The sequence below is a fragment of the Nansenia antarctica genome, assembly GCF_963989245.1.
Source record: "Nansenia antarctica genome assembly, chromosome: 5".
In the NCBI taxonomy this organism is placed as follows: domain Eukaryota; kingdom Metazoa; phylum Chordata; class Actinopteri; order Argentiniformes; family Microstomatidae; genus Nansenia; species Nansenia antarctica.
The window spans coordinates 39,619,132-39,634,945 of record NC_137690.1 but is presented as its reverse complement, the minus strand read 5'-3'; the positions used below and the strand labels follow the sequence as shown (position 1 = coordinate 39,634,945).

The 15,814-nt window shown below is 41.7% G+C and overlaps 1 protein-coding gene across 1 annotated transcript; it reads right to left on the bottom strand.

Moving 5' to 3' along the window:
• Positions 1–752: 752 nt before the first annotated feature.
• Positions 753–11,880, bottom strand: LOC308157316 (synaptosomal-associated protein 25; the record flags this gene model as incomplete). The annotated part of the gene is made up of 7 exons (XM_080530854.1): positions 753–818; positions 2,316–2,460; positions 6,507–6,644; positions 7,123–7,234; positions 9,498–9,546; positions 10,464–10,505; positions 11,809–11,880. 7 exons carry the CDS (start codon positions 11,878–11,880, stop codon positions 753–755), a joined length of 624 nt encoding a protein of 207 aa, XP_080386980.1.
• Positions 11,881–15,814: the final 3,934 nt, after the last annotated feature.

Sequence of the window (15,814 nt, the reverse complement as noted above, 5' to 3'; positions counted from 1 at the left end):
AATGGGACAAAGCACACGTCGTGCGAGTTTTGTCGCACTGTCAAATTTGTGCTTTTCCCATTCAAAATGAATGGAATCGAATTTTCGCCGTGCGATTAAAATCGGGGCCGTGTGTGGGTAAATGCGATGTTCTCATAGACTTCCATTCAAACTTCAAAATGGAACGTTGACGCGCAACAGAAATCGCACGCTGTGTGCAGAGCCCTTAAGAGGAGAGTACAAGAAGAGTGGACAGGCAGGTTAGATGATCTTGTATGATCCACTCGTGTCTACTAATAATAACTAACAAGTAGGGTTCGATGAATATAAAAACAAAGCTATGAAGTGCATTTTAAAATCTTGAAAAATGTTGACTCCCTCTCCATTAGCAAACTAATCTTTAAGTATGGCTGATATTAGCAATAATAGCAACCCAATGTGACTGGAGCTCTATTATGCGTCCTAGGAAGGGAGGATGGGTTAAGAAGAGGGACAGTATAATGTCTAGCCAACAGGTGGCAGCAGTGTGCCCTGCTTACATTCCAAATACAGGATGGTGCACGTTTAAAAAAGGATACAATGTTGCATACTTCCACAAAAAAAATTGACTAGTTTATATTATAAATGTTTATATAGAATTGTGTCATCCTTGTGTGAATGATCACCTGCCATACAAGATCATTTGGCCTTTTAGAATAGTGTTGGGATGGATGGCTGCACAGGAATTGCGAAGGAGACAAAAGATCCAATCAAGAGCAGACCAGAAGACCTCTTCATCTTTTCATCAGATTGTTGGCTTTCTGATTGGCTGCATCGATGCGTGTCACATTGAGAATGGCCTGCGAAGCAAACACAAAGAATGTAAAATAGTAGGGGTGTAACGATACATCGATTCACATCGATGCATCGATTCATTGACTAACGATCTGATTACATCGATGCAATGTAAAAATATCGATCTATATCGTCATCTTAAAGATACACCTTTATTTTGAAATGGCACATTCTGCGTGACTGTCACCATTTCCGTGCAGCGCGCGACTAGCAGCGGCAAATTACAAAGTCAAAGAGCGCTGCACACTGTGTGTTCTGCATTTTGTGACTGCGGCGGAGAACAGCGAAGCGGTTTTAGCTGCGACTGCCAAGCCCGCCCACGGCCGACTGTGATTGGTCAATGCTCTAGTCTAGCCGACTGTGATTGGTCAATGCTCTGGTCTGTAACAAAGCATCTGTCTTATGAATGGGCAAAGGCTGCAGGTTGGACCTTACTTACTTTACTCCGGTTTGCTTGTCCAATTTCATTGGATAAACCTGAACAAAATTCCTATTGATAAAATCTACAGGTAAATCATTACTCCCGTAATCAGTGATCTAACATGACTGTCCAAGCATAGCCTTACCTTTCACCAATCAACACATCATATCAGATCAGTGCTTCCTAGAGGAAGTGTGATGGATGGCCCTATATTAAAAATTATCCTGACCTGCGTTCAGAGCGTAGTGTTTGTCCTGAACATGTTGATCAGTTAGTTTTTTTGAAGAAAAACCTCCCAAAGAAGAACACTGGAGGATATACTTATTATATAACACTGGAGGATATACTTAACTTATTTTGGTTAAGAAGAATGTATATAAGATGTACTGCACTGTACTGCATTTGCACTTATTATTTATTATTATTTTATTATTATTTATTATTATTGCACAAATATACTGTAGGTTTGTGAGACTAGTGAATGGGTCTATTTTTCTTTTTGTAACAGAAGAATACTGTATAATACAATATGATTTAAATGCTGGATACCTGGAAGAGCTCACAAATAAAAAGGTCAAATAATATTCTAGTTGTTTTTGTGAGTGGATAATTGTGTTAGATTGGCATATGATATCGCGTCATATCGATCATATCGTCATATCGATCTTGAATCGAATCGAAATCGTATCGTGACTGACATTGTGATATCGTCAAACATTGTATCGTCATACAAACAAATCGATATAATATCGTATCGTGATGAAGCTGGTGATTTACACCCCTATAAAATAGATGTTGATTATTCAAGACATAGTTGGTGGTCACCTATTGTTTTAGTCAGCTCTGCTATAGGGACAGTGGGTGCCATACCAGTGCCATTATACAGACCTGAGTTCATACAGTATTTGAAATCATTTCAAATACTCATCTGTGCTTGATTATGTCTGCTTGGTGCCATTGAACCTATGAAACAGTCCCAAAAGTGCAAATACGCTTATATGGGACTCAAAGCAAACTCAAGCAAACACTCCAAAGTATTTGAAATGATTTAAAAACACAGGTCTGGTGCCATGTGACTGACCTTGCCCTGAGTGCGGTCGATCTGAACATTCTGCGTGTCGATCTCATTGCCCATGTCCAGTGCCATGCTCTTCAGGTTGCCTAAGATGCTGCCCACATGTCCCAGGTTCTCCTCCATCTCACCCTCCCGAGCATCGTTGGTCACCCTGAAAGACAGACAGACAGGCAGGTAGGTAGGCAGATAGACAAGCACACACACATACACAGACAGACAAGAGAACAGACGATGCGATCTTAAAATGTAAGGTCTAAAACATATTAATTAAGGACTAAAACATCTTCATTCATCTTCATTTTAATGTACTAGAGTACAGCCACCTTTGTCACACAGATATACCTACAAAGAACAGCATTTGCAGACCTGTACATTGATGTTGACTTCCCCAAGCTGTGTGTGTGTCTCCCCACCTTCCTAGCTACCTCCAGCGTTACTAGTGTTTAGACAATGTCCTCTGTTTGGACAGGTGACTGATAATAATACTTGGCAATCTATTGTAGAGAAGAGCAAATATACCCCACCTCACACCGCCTCTGTTATGTACACAATCCTTCCTTACACCGCTTTAAACAAGCTCAGGTTGGAGAGTTTCAAATATGTTTTGTGACAGAAGTTAGGCAAATTGAAAATATTTTGCAGTGTTGGTGAGGGTGCATCTGTGAGTCACCTGGCCATAGTCTACCACCTGAGTCACCTGGCCATAGTCTACCACCTGAGTCACCTGGCCATAGTCTACCATCTGAGTCACCTGGCCATAGTCTACCATCTGAGTCACCTGGCCATAGTCTACCATCTGATTCACCTGGCCATAGTCTACCATCTGTGAGTCACCTGGCCATAGTCTACCACCTGTGAGTCACCTGGCCATAGTCTACCATCTGAGTCACCTGGCCATAGTCTACCATCTGTGACTCACCTGGCCATAGTCTACCACCTGTGATTCACCTGGCCATAGTCTACCATCTGAGTCACCTGGCCATAGTCTACCATTTGATTCACCTGGCCATAGTCTACCACCTGTGATTCACCTGGCCATAGTCTACCATCTGAGTCACCTGGCCATAGTCTACCACCTGTGAGTCACCTGGCCATAGTCTACCATCTGAGTCACCTGGCCATAGTCTACCACCTGTGAGTCACCTAGCCATAGTCTACCATCTGAGTCACCTGGCCATAGTCTACCACCTGTGAGTCACCTGGCCATAGTCTACCATCTAAGTCACCTGGCCATAGTCTACCATCTGAGTCACCTGGCCATAGTCTACCATCTGTGAGTCACCTGGCCATAGTCTACCACCTGTGAGTCACCTGGCCATAGTCTACCACCTGTGATTCACCTGGCCATAGTCTACCATCTGAGTCACCTGGCCATAGTCTACCATCTGTGACTCACCTGGCCATAGTCTACCACCTGTGAGTCACCTGGCCATAGTCTACCACCTGTGATTCACCTGGCCATAGTCTACCATCTGAGTCACCTGGCCATAGTCTACCATCTGTGACTCACCTGGCCATAGTCTACCACCTGTGATTCACCTGGCCATAGTCTACCATCTGAGTCACCTGGCCATAGTCTACCATCTGTGACTCACCTGGCCATAGTCTACCACCTGTGAGTCACCTGGCCATAGTCTACCATCTGAGTCACCTGGCCATAGTCTACCATCTGAGTCACCTGGCCATAGTCTACCATCTGAGTCACCTGGCCATAGTCTACCACCTGTGATTCACCTGGCCATAGTCTACCTTCTGAGTCACCTGGCCATAGTCTACCATCTGAGTCACCTGGCCATAGTCTACCACCTGTGAGTCACCTGGCCATAGTCTACCATCTGAGTCACCTGGCCATAGTCTACCATCTGAGTCACCTGGCCATAGTCTACCATCTGAGTCACCTGGCCATAGTCTACCATCTGAGTCACCTGACCATAGTCTACCATCTGTGAGTCACCTGGCCATAGTCTACCATGGTTGGCTCAGAGGGCGGAGTGCCTTGATCTGCTGTATGTACAGTACCAGTCAAAAGTTTCCCATTGAATTGAATGACTGGTACTGTACGTACAGTGCTGATTGAAAGTATGTTCCCCATATGCAATTATAGATTCGTTTTTTTATCCAACATAACAGGTTTATATTTACCAATTCCATATGTTGGTTTAGAGGTAATCATGAAGAGAAGAACAACTAAATCATAAAGAAATTAGTGCAGGTGCAAGAATAAGTGAACCCTAAGTTGCATTGGTTAAATCAAGTAGGTAAGTAGAATCAGGTGGGTAAATAATTGGGTACAAAATGAACCAGTTGAAGGAGAGATCTTTAGGAAAGAGTTCGGGTGGGACTCTGATAAATAGAGATAAGAAACCTGGTCAGTTTTGCATTATCCATACAGGTGAATGCAAAACACACCTTGCAGAGAGGAAAGGAGATCTCAGAGGACATCAGTCTGCGGAATTAAGATTTGAACTCCATTAGTCCACTGAAAGGCAAATCGTTGACAAAGGGAGAGCATTTAACATGATAGCAACTTGGCCTAGAAGTAGATATCTTTCCAAAAGATCCCCAAGAGCCACAAGAAAAACAACAAATCAGATAAAAACCAACCCAAACATAATATTTAGAGATTCGCAGACCTCCCTTGCTGCATCTCAGGTACCGTAACTGTGCATGCTTCAACAATAAGAAGAACACTGAATCAAAATGGCATTCGTGGGAGGGTTGCTAGGAAGAAGCCTCTGCTGTAAAAAAATAAAATAAATAAAATGCCCTTTTTAACTTTGCCTGAGACCATCTGGACATGCCTGAAGGTTTCTCGAAGTCCATTCTCTGGACAGATGTTGACAAAATTGACCTTTTTGGTCACAATCAAATCCACTATGTTTGGCAAAAACCCAACACTGCCTCCCACCAAAAGAACCTTATCCCAACAGTCAAGCATGGTGGTGGTGGAAATGTCATGATCTGGGGCTGCTTTTCCTCCTCTGGACCTGGCCGACTCCACGTCATTAAGGTTAACCATGAATTTTCAAGCCACCAGTCAAGGAGCTAAAGCTGGGCTGAAAATGGGTCTTTCAACAAGACAACGGCCCAAAGCCAAAAACATATCTACCAAAGAATGGCTCATTATAAAGAAGATTTGTGTTTTGGATTGGTCAAGTCAAATTCTGCCCTAAATCCAATTGAGATACTGTGGGAGGACCTGAAGCGGGCAGTTCATGCCAGACACCCCTCAAAGCTTACTCATTTGGCTCACTTCTGTAAGGAGGAGTGGGCAAAAATATCTCAAAAAAGATGTCAGAGACTGATTAGTGGCTATATAAGATGTTTACTCCAAGTGATGACTGCTAATGGAGGTGCCACAAGCTATTGACTGAAGAGGTTCACAGAGAAATCAGAGTTTTTGTTAAATAAACCACTTGTGTTAAATAAACAATGAAAATATGTAATATTTGCTTGTTTTTATCCTTTATTTGGAATGTTTTTATTACGAATTGGGGTTTAGATAAAGATCATTTTAATTATTTTTTATACAAAAAAAATTACCATCCATGTAGGGTTCACAAACCTTCAGACAACACTGTATGTATATAGATTGTATGTATGTTTGAGTGTGTAAGGTATGTACTAATTGAAGTGTACATTAATTTTGTCTATGTCTGTCATGTGTTTGTCATGTATGTCTGTCGCTAAATTGTCTGCAACATTATTCCCCTGTGTTGCTGATTTTATCTAAATGATACTTACCTGGATAAATAACGGTTAATATAAATATAAGTCATAAGCTGCATGTGGATCTACTCACAGTAGATATGTGGTAACTGTTCCAAGAGTGAGCACCAACAGTGGAGAGGCAGCTTTCACTCACTAAAAACTGCTATCACAACAATTAGGTCAGCCCCATTTTTATAATTTTTTAAAAATAAGCTGAAGCCGAACAGAACATAACAGTCTTCAGTTTAGGCTAGGTTTTTAACTGACTTATTTATAGATTTTAAACTTGAACCTTTTAAATTGTCATTGTACTGCACTTCTTTTGTTCGGCTGATGACGACCTATTTTTATTTTAACTTTTTGTTATTTTAATGCATGTTTTTATGTTAAGCACTATGAGTTTGCATTCGATTGTATGAATATGTTCTATATATGAATACATTTGCCTTGCCTTGAGTATGATTATGCTTTCCATGTCATAGTTACTTGCGTATGTAGCCGCCACTCATGATCATCTGCTCTCTCTCGTCCAGGACGCGTGAGGAGGGCTGGGCTGACACCACTCCGTCCTGGTTGTTCCCCCACACCTTCTTATACGCCCCGCTCTCTTCAAAGTCCTTCAGCCTAGCCAGGGACACACACACACACACACACCTTCTTATACGCCCCGCTCTCTTCAAAGTCCTTTAGCCTGGCCAAGGACAGGGACAGGGACAGACCATATCACACACAGACACACACACACACACACACATGAAAGATGTACGTACAACAACTTATTGGAGACAAAAAAAAGAGCTTCAATCAAAACTCATGGGTGCATCTCAAAAGCTGAAATTGACTCCCTCTCTGTGACTCCTCATTTCAAGGAGTTGGAAAAGTGAGAGCAGATCTCCAATAATAATCCACCCTATTGCCTCCACCTCTCCGAGGAGACGTCACTTCAGGCGATTGGGACGCTGCCTCGTGAAGCCATAAGGAAACAAAGGGGCAAGCTTGCAGGAGTCAGAGTTGGGAATCGGACTAACTGGCGCACACACACACGCACGTTACTGGAGGAAGGAGGAAGGAACCCTCAACCCGCCGCCCCGCCGACACCTACTTATCACAGGAGCACAGGCCGCAGCATTTGCCCAGGTCAGTCAGGTTCTTCTCTGCTTCCTTCATGTCAGAGTTGATTTGGTCCAGGCCCTCCTCAATCCGCTCCAGTTGCTCTGGACAACAGGAAATGGGATGGGAGGCAGGAGCGTAGAAGAGAAGGGTAGAGGAGAAATGAAGAAGAAAGAAAAAAAAGCTCTCACCAAAAGCCGCGCGGTTGACAAAAAAGCTACAAGCGCATTCACCCAAACATTATACGTCACATCCCCCAAACTGAGAACACAACTGAAAGCGAAACAACTTTTATTTTGAACACGGAAATACATTTCAACGCTGTTGAGAATCACAACACAAACTCTCCAGTCAAGCCAAAACACTGCAACGCAATGGATTCGGTGAGTAATCCCCACTGCTACCTAGTTAACTATAACACTGCTTTACATTGTTAGCAGGCTCAACAACGCAGAAAATGTATTCCCATTTTCCAAAAGAAAAGTCAGAACATTAAATCGTATGCCGACATGCAGACCAAAACACTAGAACGTGTCACAAACGGTTAATCATGAGTCACGCAGTGAAGTCCAGAGACAACATCAAGTATTGTGTGGGTAGAAGGTGTGCTGTACCATTTGTGAACATTTGACTTTTGGCGGTGGGGATACAGGGAGGACATCAGGGTGAGTTGAAACATGTCTCATCTGTATAAACGTTCCTCAACAGCCATCCCACACTCCACCATAATCTACACATACAGACACTCAACCATAACCTACACATACAGACACTCCACCATAATCTACACATACAGACACTCCACCATAATCTACACATACAGACACTCAACCATACAGACACTCCACCATAATCTACACATACAGATACTCCACCATAATCTACACATACAGACACTCCACCAAAACCAGGCAGAGGGACATGGGAGACGAGAAAGTCTGTCAGAGAAAGTCAGAGAAACACTGTCTGTACCTCTGCTACACACCTCTACACACACAGTCTCCCAGCGGACCTCAAAAACCATCAGAGCAGGAGCAGAGAGCAGCGTCTCAGAACAGGCCTGCAGGCTGGACAAACTGCCTGAGGGACTGCTTGACTGACGGACATACGGACAGTTCAGATCTCAGATGTCCTCTGAGCAATGGAAGACGTACTTGAGCCCATGCCAGAGCCAAGGCCACGGCACTTATGGCCGTATCAGTGAGGTTTTTCTCAGTCTCTCTCATATCCTTGTTGTCTTTCTCTAACCCCTCGTCGATGCGGTCCAGTTGTTCTGCCCATAGGGGGCAGCAAGGAGCACAGGAGGAAACACACAGCCATGTACTATAGAAAATGCACACGCTTGCATCCACGCACATAATTGAACATAAAAACATATACTGCATTATATACATAAAATACATTTTGTATTTGTTTCTAGTCGCCTACACTAGTCACTGTTTCCTGAATGGAAACACATCCATTCCTACACATATCTAGTCACTGCAAAATATTTAGTTGCGGTTGGAAACATGACGATCTATCACGTTTATGGTGATTTACCAATAATTACTGGGTCAGTGATACTGAGAAAAGAACACAAACACATTGTCTCAAAAGGCCAATATGACATTGATGAAATATCGTTGGGTCAAAAAAGGAAAATATCATTGGGTCAAAAATAGTTTTCCCTCTATTCCTCACATCCTCTCTCCTCGCCTCCTTCTCAAAAAGCTCCTCTCCTCCAATGGGTTTTGAGAAGGAGGTTAGGAGGGAAGATACCAGGAAGAGAAGACTTTTGGGACGCTCCAAAGGACTCTCTGAGTCATTGTACACTCATCTGGATGGAATCCAACGCATCACTTGATGGTAGTTCCAGATGACAATAGTTTGGCCCTTCCTAAAGGGGAAATCTGGGATTGGTACATCAATTTCTTGACTAAATGACGTAAATGAATGATATATAGCTGTTGACTCTTGAAGAACATAACTTCTAAATGCCTCATTAGCTTAGTTCAACTCTTACCTCATCAGAATGCAAAATATAAGCTTGTTTTACTCAATTGTTTATAAACAATAACAATATAATTGTACATGAACACTGTATAGCTTCAATCATTTTGATCTCATGGATAGTCAGTCGTAGCATCGATAGCTCCATTTATGAGTTTGAGAGGGGTTACATTTCTCCCTCCCCATCCATCAGCTGTTTAGCCAAAGAAGTGTCGGGGTGACCACTTTGTTGTTATTTGAATTCCAGATTGCCCCTTTAAGAGGACGTTGTGCCATTGACATTGATGCTGTCTGTGTCCACGCATCACAAAACAAACTGCCATTAAACGGTAATAGTCTTATCAACGTCATCAAATAGTCTCATCAGTTATTTACCTCCTTGTTCGTCGAGCATGACCAGCGCACGTATCCCAGCATCTTTGCTCTGTTGAGATCAGAAATGACATTATATATATGTATATTATGTATTATATATACTATATATAATATATATTAGAGTCACAATCAGCTGCATTACACAATTGCATCTCAACATTCTATTTCACACATTAATTGAGTTGAGGCCATACAAATTCATTGTTTAAGATAAGCTTCATTGTGTAAGGAATGCCCTGCTTCACTAACAGCCAAAGATTTCCAGAACACTCACCACCTAGAGTGGAAAGTGTTTTAGGTGGTATTCACACACACAATCAACAATACTTTTGGCTACTCCAGAGTGTTGACAATTTCGGTGACTATTCACCCTCAGCATTGAACGAGTTGAGATGATGATTATTTAGATTGTTAATGCATTGTTTTCTGATTCACACAAGCTGTGTTCGTTGACTAGCGACGTGTCATTGATTTTCAACAACACGGAAATGTATTCCCATTTTTCAAAAGAAAAGTCCAAACATTAAATGCTGACATGCGGACCAAAAAACTAGAACGTGTCACATACTGTATGTCATTTACACCATCATTCATCCTACAGGATGTGTGTTATAAAGCCCCTGCTGTTGTTTGACTTTGTTAAGCCTAAATTCACACTCTACTCTGTTGGGGTGACTCTGTCTCGGCTAATCAGAGATCACAACAATGGAGTATGTTTTGCCTGGAATGTTTTTCTTCGTAATGTAGAAGAGGTTCAGCGCCAGGTCAACATGAAATCAACAGGAAGTAGAATTATGTTGGCTCTGATTATGTTATGCTCTGATAGCCTAATTACATTTCCACTGAAATTAACGATCTCGAAAGGCCAATCGGTTGACAGAAAAAAAAGCATTATGAAGAGATGTTGTTAGTGGAATTGTAATGATGATGTTCATTTCAGTGTCATGGCCTCCCTTACCGCCTTACCTCCTCTACCAGCTGCATCATGCGCCGGGTGCTCTCCAGGGACTGGCAGACATGGAGTCAGGGGAGAGAGTGAGAGGAGCACTTGATTAGAAAATGACTTCATTTACAGGACAATTTGTTATCTTCACTTAGCTAGCTCATATCAAACCCCCCCCCCCCAAAGTAAATGGAAAGGAAATGTTCAAATGACACAGTGAAATACACCAACCAAACCGTCTCAATCTCTTTCTCCACATCTCTTCATGTTGTTTTCTCTTCCCTGCTTTAACTGCACTGGAGAGACACCCTTTGAATCCTAGATCAACCCCTGGTTTTGTCTGTCTGCTTGTGTATGCCATTATGACAAAGAAAAACATTTATTTGATTAAAAACAATTGGACAATAAAGTTCTTATTTTATCCCTTTGCACTTGATCTGAGATGACGGGATAATTATAAGCAATTTATGTGTAGCTCAATTATTAGTTGCCCTCTGATATGCTACAATGCATCTAGTAATTTCACTATATTGTACAGTAGACTAGGCAAGAGTTGTAGGGGCTTGCTAGAAGTTGAATTGTTAGAAGTTGATTTGTGTGACTCTTACCCTGTCCTGATGTAAATCTAATGAACTGACAAAGAAGCCATACAATAAGGGGCAGACATTTAGATAAGATAAGATAATAGTCAGATAGTACTTTACTAATCACCAAAGAGGAAATTTGATCGCACCAGCCAATACATACGACACCAATAAATACACAATAAAAACACAACAAGGGACACACAGAACAAACAAGATTCCTTTCAGCGGTTTGTGTGCCAAGTGATTGTTTGTGCAGTACAGAAACAGCCTGGGCCTATTCTGAGCTAGTGGGACTGTCTGGGAGGCTGTCACCTGTAGTAACCTTCACTCAGGGGACCACTGTTTACCGCAGGTAACCTTTTGAACATCTCTGGTATGATTGTTTTTATGTATGCTTCCTATAAAGCACAGTTTTTGGTTGTTGTTTTTTTTACTTTGTTTATTAGATTTTTCAAGAGCATACAATTGTGAACAGCACATTTATAAAACGTTAAAAGGTACATTTACCCTCTATAAAAATGACAATTGAGGATTCTTAATAGGACTAGATGTTAAAATCCCTAAACATCAAAACAGCTTACAAAGACTGACAAAACTAAAATAACACAACCATAAACAGACTCAAAATACTAAACACTAAATTTGATTAGCTTATTTAAACTTCATCAAAAGGGAGATGAACAGAGACATTATGTGCAAGGAAATATTCCTTGCTGGTCTTAAAAATGGAAACAGAAAGGCCTATTTTGGGGACTTTTAATGTGAAACAAAAATATCTCACCTCATCTGTCACTTGGTTGCCTCTCCTCTGCAGCTCCTCCTGCTCTGTCCTCAGGGGTGTTTCGGCGGCCATCTTGGCTCCAGAGGACAGGACTTCCTGTTGGGTTCTCTACCAGGAGGAGAACAGAGGACAGGACTTCCTGTTGGGTTCTCTACCAGGAGAACAGAGGACAGGACTACCTGTTGGGTTCTCTACCAGGAGAACAGAGGACAGGACTACATGTTGGGTTCTCTACCAGGAGAACAGAGGACAGGACTTCCTGTTGGGTTCTCTACCAGGAGGACAGAGAACAGGACTACCTGTTGGGTTCTCTAACAGGAGAACAGAGGACAGGACTTCCTGTTGGGTTCTCTAACAGGAGAACAGAGGACAGGACTACCTGTTGGGTTCTCTACCTGGAGGAGAACAGAGGACAGGACTTCCTGTTGGGTTCTCTACCTGGAGGAGAACAGAGGACAGGACTTCCTGTTGGGTTCTCTACCTGGAGGAGAACAGAGGACAGGACTACCTGTTGGGTTCTCTACCTGGAGGAGAACAGAGGACAGGACTTCCTGTTGGGTTCTCTACCTGGAGGAGAACAGAGGACAGGACTACCTGTTGGGTTCTCTACCTGGAGGAGAACAGAGGACAGGACTTCCTGTTGGGTTCTCTACCAGGAGGAGAACAGAGGACAGGACTTCCTGTTGGGTTCTCTACCTGGAGGAGAACAGAGGACAAGACTTCCTGTTGGGTTCTCTACCTGGAGGAGAACAGAGGACAGGACTTCCTGTTGGGTTCTCTAACAGGAGAACAGAGGACAGGACTTCCTGTTGGGTTCTCTAACAGGAGGACAGAGGACAGGACTCCCTGTTGGGTTCTCTAATAGGAGGAAGGCTCCAGAATCAGGTGGCTGTGGAAGATGATGATGAAAAAGACAACGACTTGTAACTATCATCATACATGTAAATAGTCATATCATTTCCAAAAGGATACACACTCGGCCCTGGTAGCATGGGGGATATCATCGTCTGATCTGTTTTATGGTGTATGATGTACGATGATCAAATAAAAAATAAAAATAAAACACACCGTGTATGCAAATATCATCATGGGGATATAAGCAATGCTCAAAATGAAAACACCCCCTCTAGTTTTAAGAAGCAGAACATATGTAACATATCATTTGGCCAATTGTATTACATACCCTGCACATTTTCCCCTGTTCTCCAACACAGAACTCTTTTGTATTCGTTCCGTCACTCACTCCCACATTCATTGCAGAACATGGTGAGTGTAACTCACTTAGGCTCCGTGTGATCCTGCAGCCCCAGCCCCTTCCTAAACACCCCTCCACCCAGCCCATTATCTTCAGAGGGAGTCTGGATGACAGTGCACCCAGCAGCAGCAGCATCCTTACACTATAATTACACACTAATCACCACATGCTTCATCCAGGGAACAAGCAGAGAGAGAGAATGAAAGAGAGGGTGGAGAAGAAAGAAAGAAAGAAAGAAAGAAAGAGAGGGAGACAACAAGAACTCATGACAAATTAGCTTGGGGTCAACAGACACGTCTGGCCTGGCTAGTTGGTTTCATGCCATTTGTGATTTTTGGAAACTATAGAACTGCCTGGTGGTCACTGAGACCAATTGGGGGTAGAAGAATGGATGATGTGTACTGTATTATACAAGACACACATGCTTACGTATCGGTTCTGTACAGTACATCACCTCTGATACAGTCCTTCGCAACTTGAGTCTGTTTCCGTAGTAGACGGCTACCCGGAAGACTGTAATGTCAATGTCAATTCTTGGACTTCAAGTTTGGATACTCCATTTCATACTCCAAGGCCACATGGATACCATTGGATACTCCATTCTCAATTGATCCTATCATTTTAACAGACGGTCTCTGAGATGAGTGTGTGCTCCAGAGTTAAACCAGAACAAAGATTGCCGATTCATTGTTTGGCTATACTAAGAAAAGTGGCACCTTGTGGGAGACATGCTTCAATGCACAGATTGAATTGAATCTGAGCAAAAACCGAATTGTATTTGATAGATTTAATTGTATTCAATTCAGTTTTCATTATTTTAATTCAGTTTTCAAATTCAGTTTCTCTAAATACAATTCGGTTTTTCTCAAAATACAACTCAGTTCTCAAAATACAATTCAGTTCTCAAAATACAATTCAGTTTTTCTCAAAATACAATTCAGTTTTAGAGGCACTCATCCGGGGACTCTGGGCTAGGTAGAATAATAGAGCACCGATTCTAAGAGCAATTGCGCGTCATCTCCCTGTCATCAGAATGATCACGCCCCTTTTTGGGTGATAGAAGTGTAGTTTGAATGGCAGTCAATGGGAATTTCTGGTCTTTGCTACTTTAATCCGATAAAATAAGAAAACAGTATTGCTTTTTAGATATTAGATGCCCAAATCCGATGGCCAGTTAGGCAAACTATTATATAGTGTGGTTTCCGATCAATGATCGACGTCGTTATATAGAGAAAATTAATGAAATAGGGGTTGATTCATCAGAGCAGTCATACGTCCTCTCCCTGTCATCAGGGATTTGTCGATCTTTGATTTGATTTGCCGTGTAAATCCCCAGATGAGAGTGTTACATTAGTTTTCTTAAGATAGGATAATGAATAAATCTGTTCAATGGGCATTTGCCTACTGTTAATCGGTGCCTACTGTTAATCAGTAGCCTGTATGGTGTATATGAAGATGTTATAGCTAGCTAGCTACGATGTTTCATGAAAATAATGAACAGCAAGCTAGATCCAAAACTAGGGCCGGTGGAGGAGGGCAAGTGTCACATTGGACAGACTACCAAAACAGAAAATATCTTAACGACAGCAAAAGTGATGGATGTCAGAAATTGCCTACATTACCTGGAGATTCAATAAGGTACTTTTATATGACAGGATATGGGTTAGGGTTATATGACACCTGTAGCGAGATAGATACCCAGTGAGCAATTTTACGTTGATTAGACGTCTAAACAACGTCTAAATGGCCCGTAGAGGTCTAGGCCAAATCGAGGCTAAATATAGGCCAAATTGGAAATTTAAAAAACGTCTGTTTAGACGTTGAAATGCCGTTGAAACATAGACGTTGTTTCCCTTTCTATGTTTCAACGGCATTTCAACGTCTAAACATAGACGTAGTTTCAATTTCCAATTTAGCCTAAATTTAGCTTAATTATAACCTAGACATTGAAACACTGGTGTTTAAACGTCTAGGCTAAAACAAAGCCTAATGGAGGTGAAATTGAAACGACTGTTTCTATAGACATTTCAACGGCAGACTATATATAGCTGTTGAAATGCAGTTTAAACAGACGTTTCAATTTCCAATTTCACATCAATTTAGCTTTGTTATAGCCTAGACGTTTAAACACTTAGTATAAGTAGACAAATACAATTTTCATGAGTAATAAGTAAATTATGACAAGGAAATATGAATAGGAACATGTATTTATTTAGGGAAATAGTAAATACGAAATATAAATAAGGAAATAAGAATATTAAATATTAACAATGAAATAGGAACATTACATACAACATAATAGTATTTATTAACAGTTAGGGAGACAACATTTAGGTTGGGTTATTCTTTCTGTAGCCAGCACCGCCCGTTCTGCCTGGGGCCCGTTCTGCCTTGTCTAGCGTGTGCGGAGAACATAAACACAAGTCAGTTGCACAAAAACGTATCTAACAAACGAGCGCTTGCTATAAACAGTTAGTCTACCACGTAGGTAGATAGTCAGCGCTGGATAATCACATTTTCACCACCTACCTGAAATTCAACTGTCGAGTCTATATAATTATTTCTCTTTCGGTAACCAGGTAACCAACTCCTCGCGCACTTCACTTCTTCAAACTGTCTGCCCTTGTCTCTCTGCTCAACTCGACCGGTCGATTTTTGAATTTAAACGAAAGTGACCAATTACAAACATTGAAATTAACAATATTGTATTCATTACATTGGCAACACTTCATGACCAATATGTGTCATGAT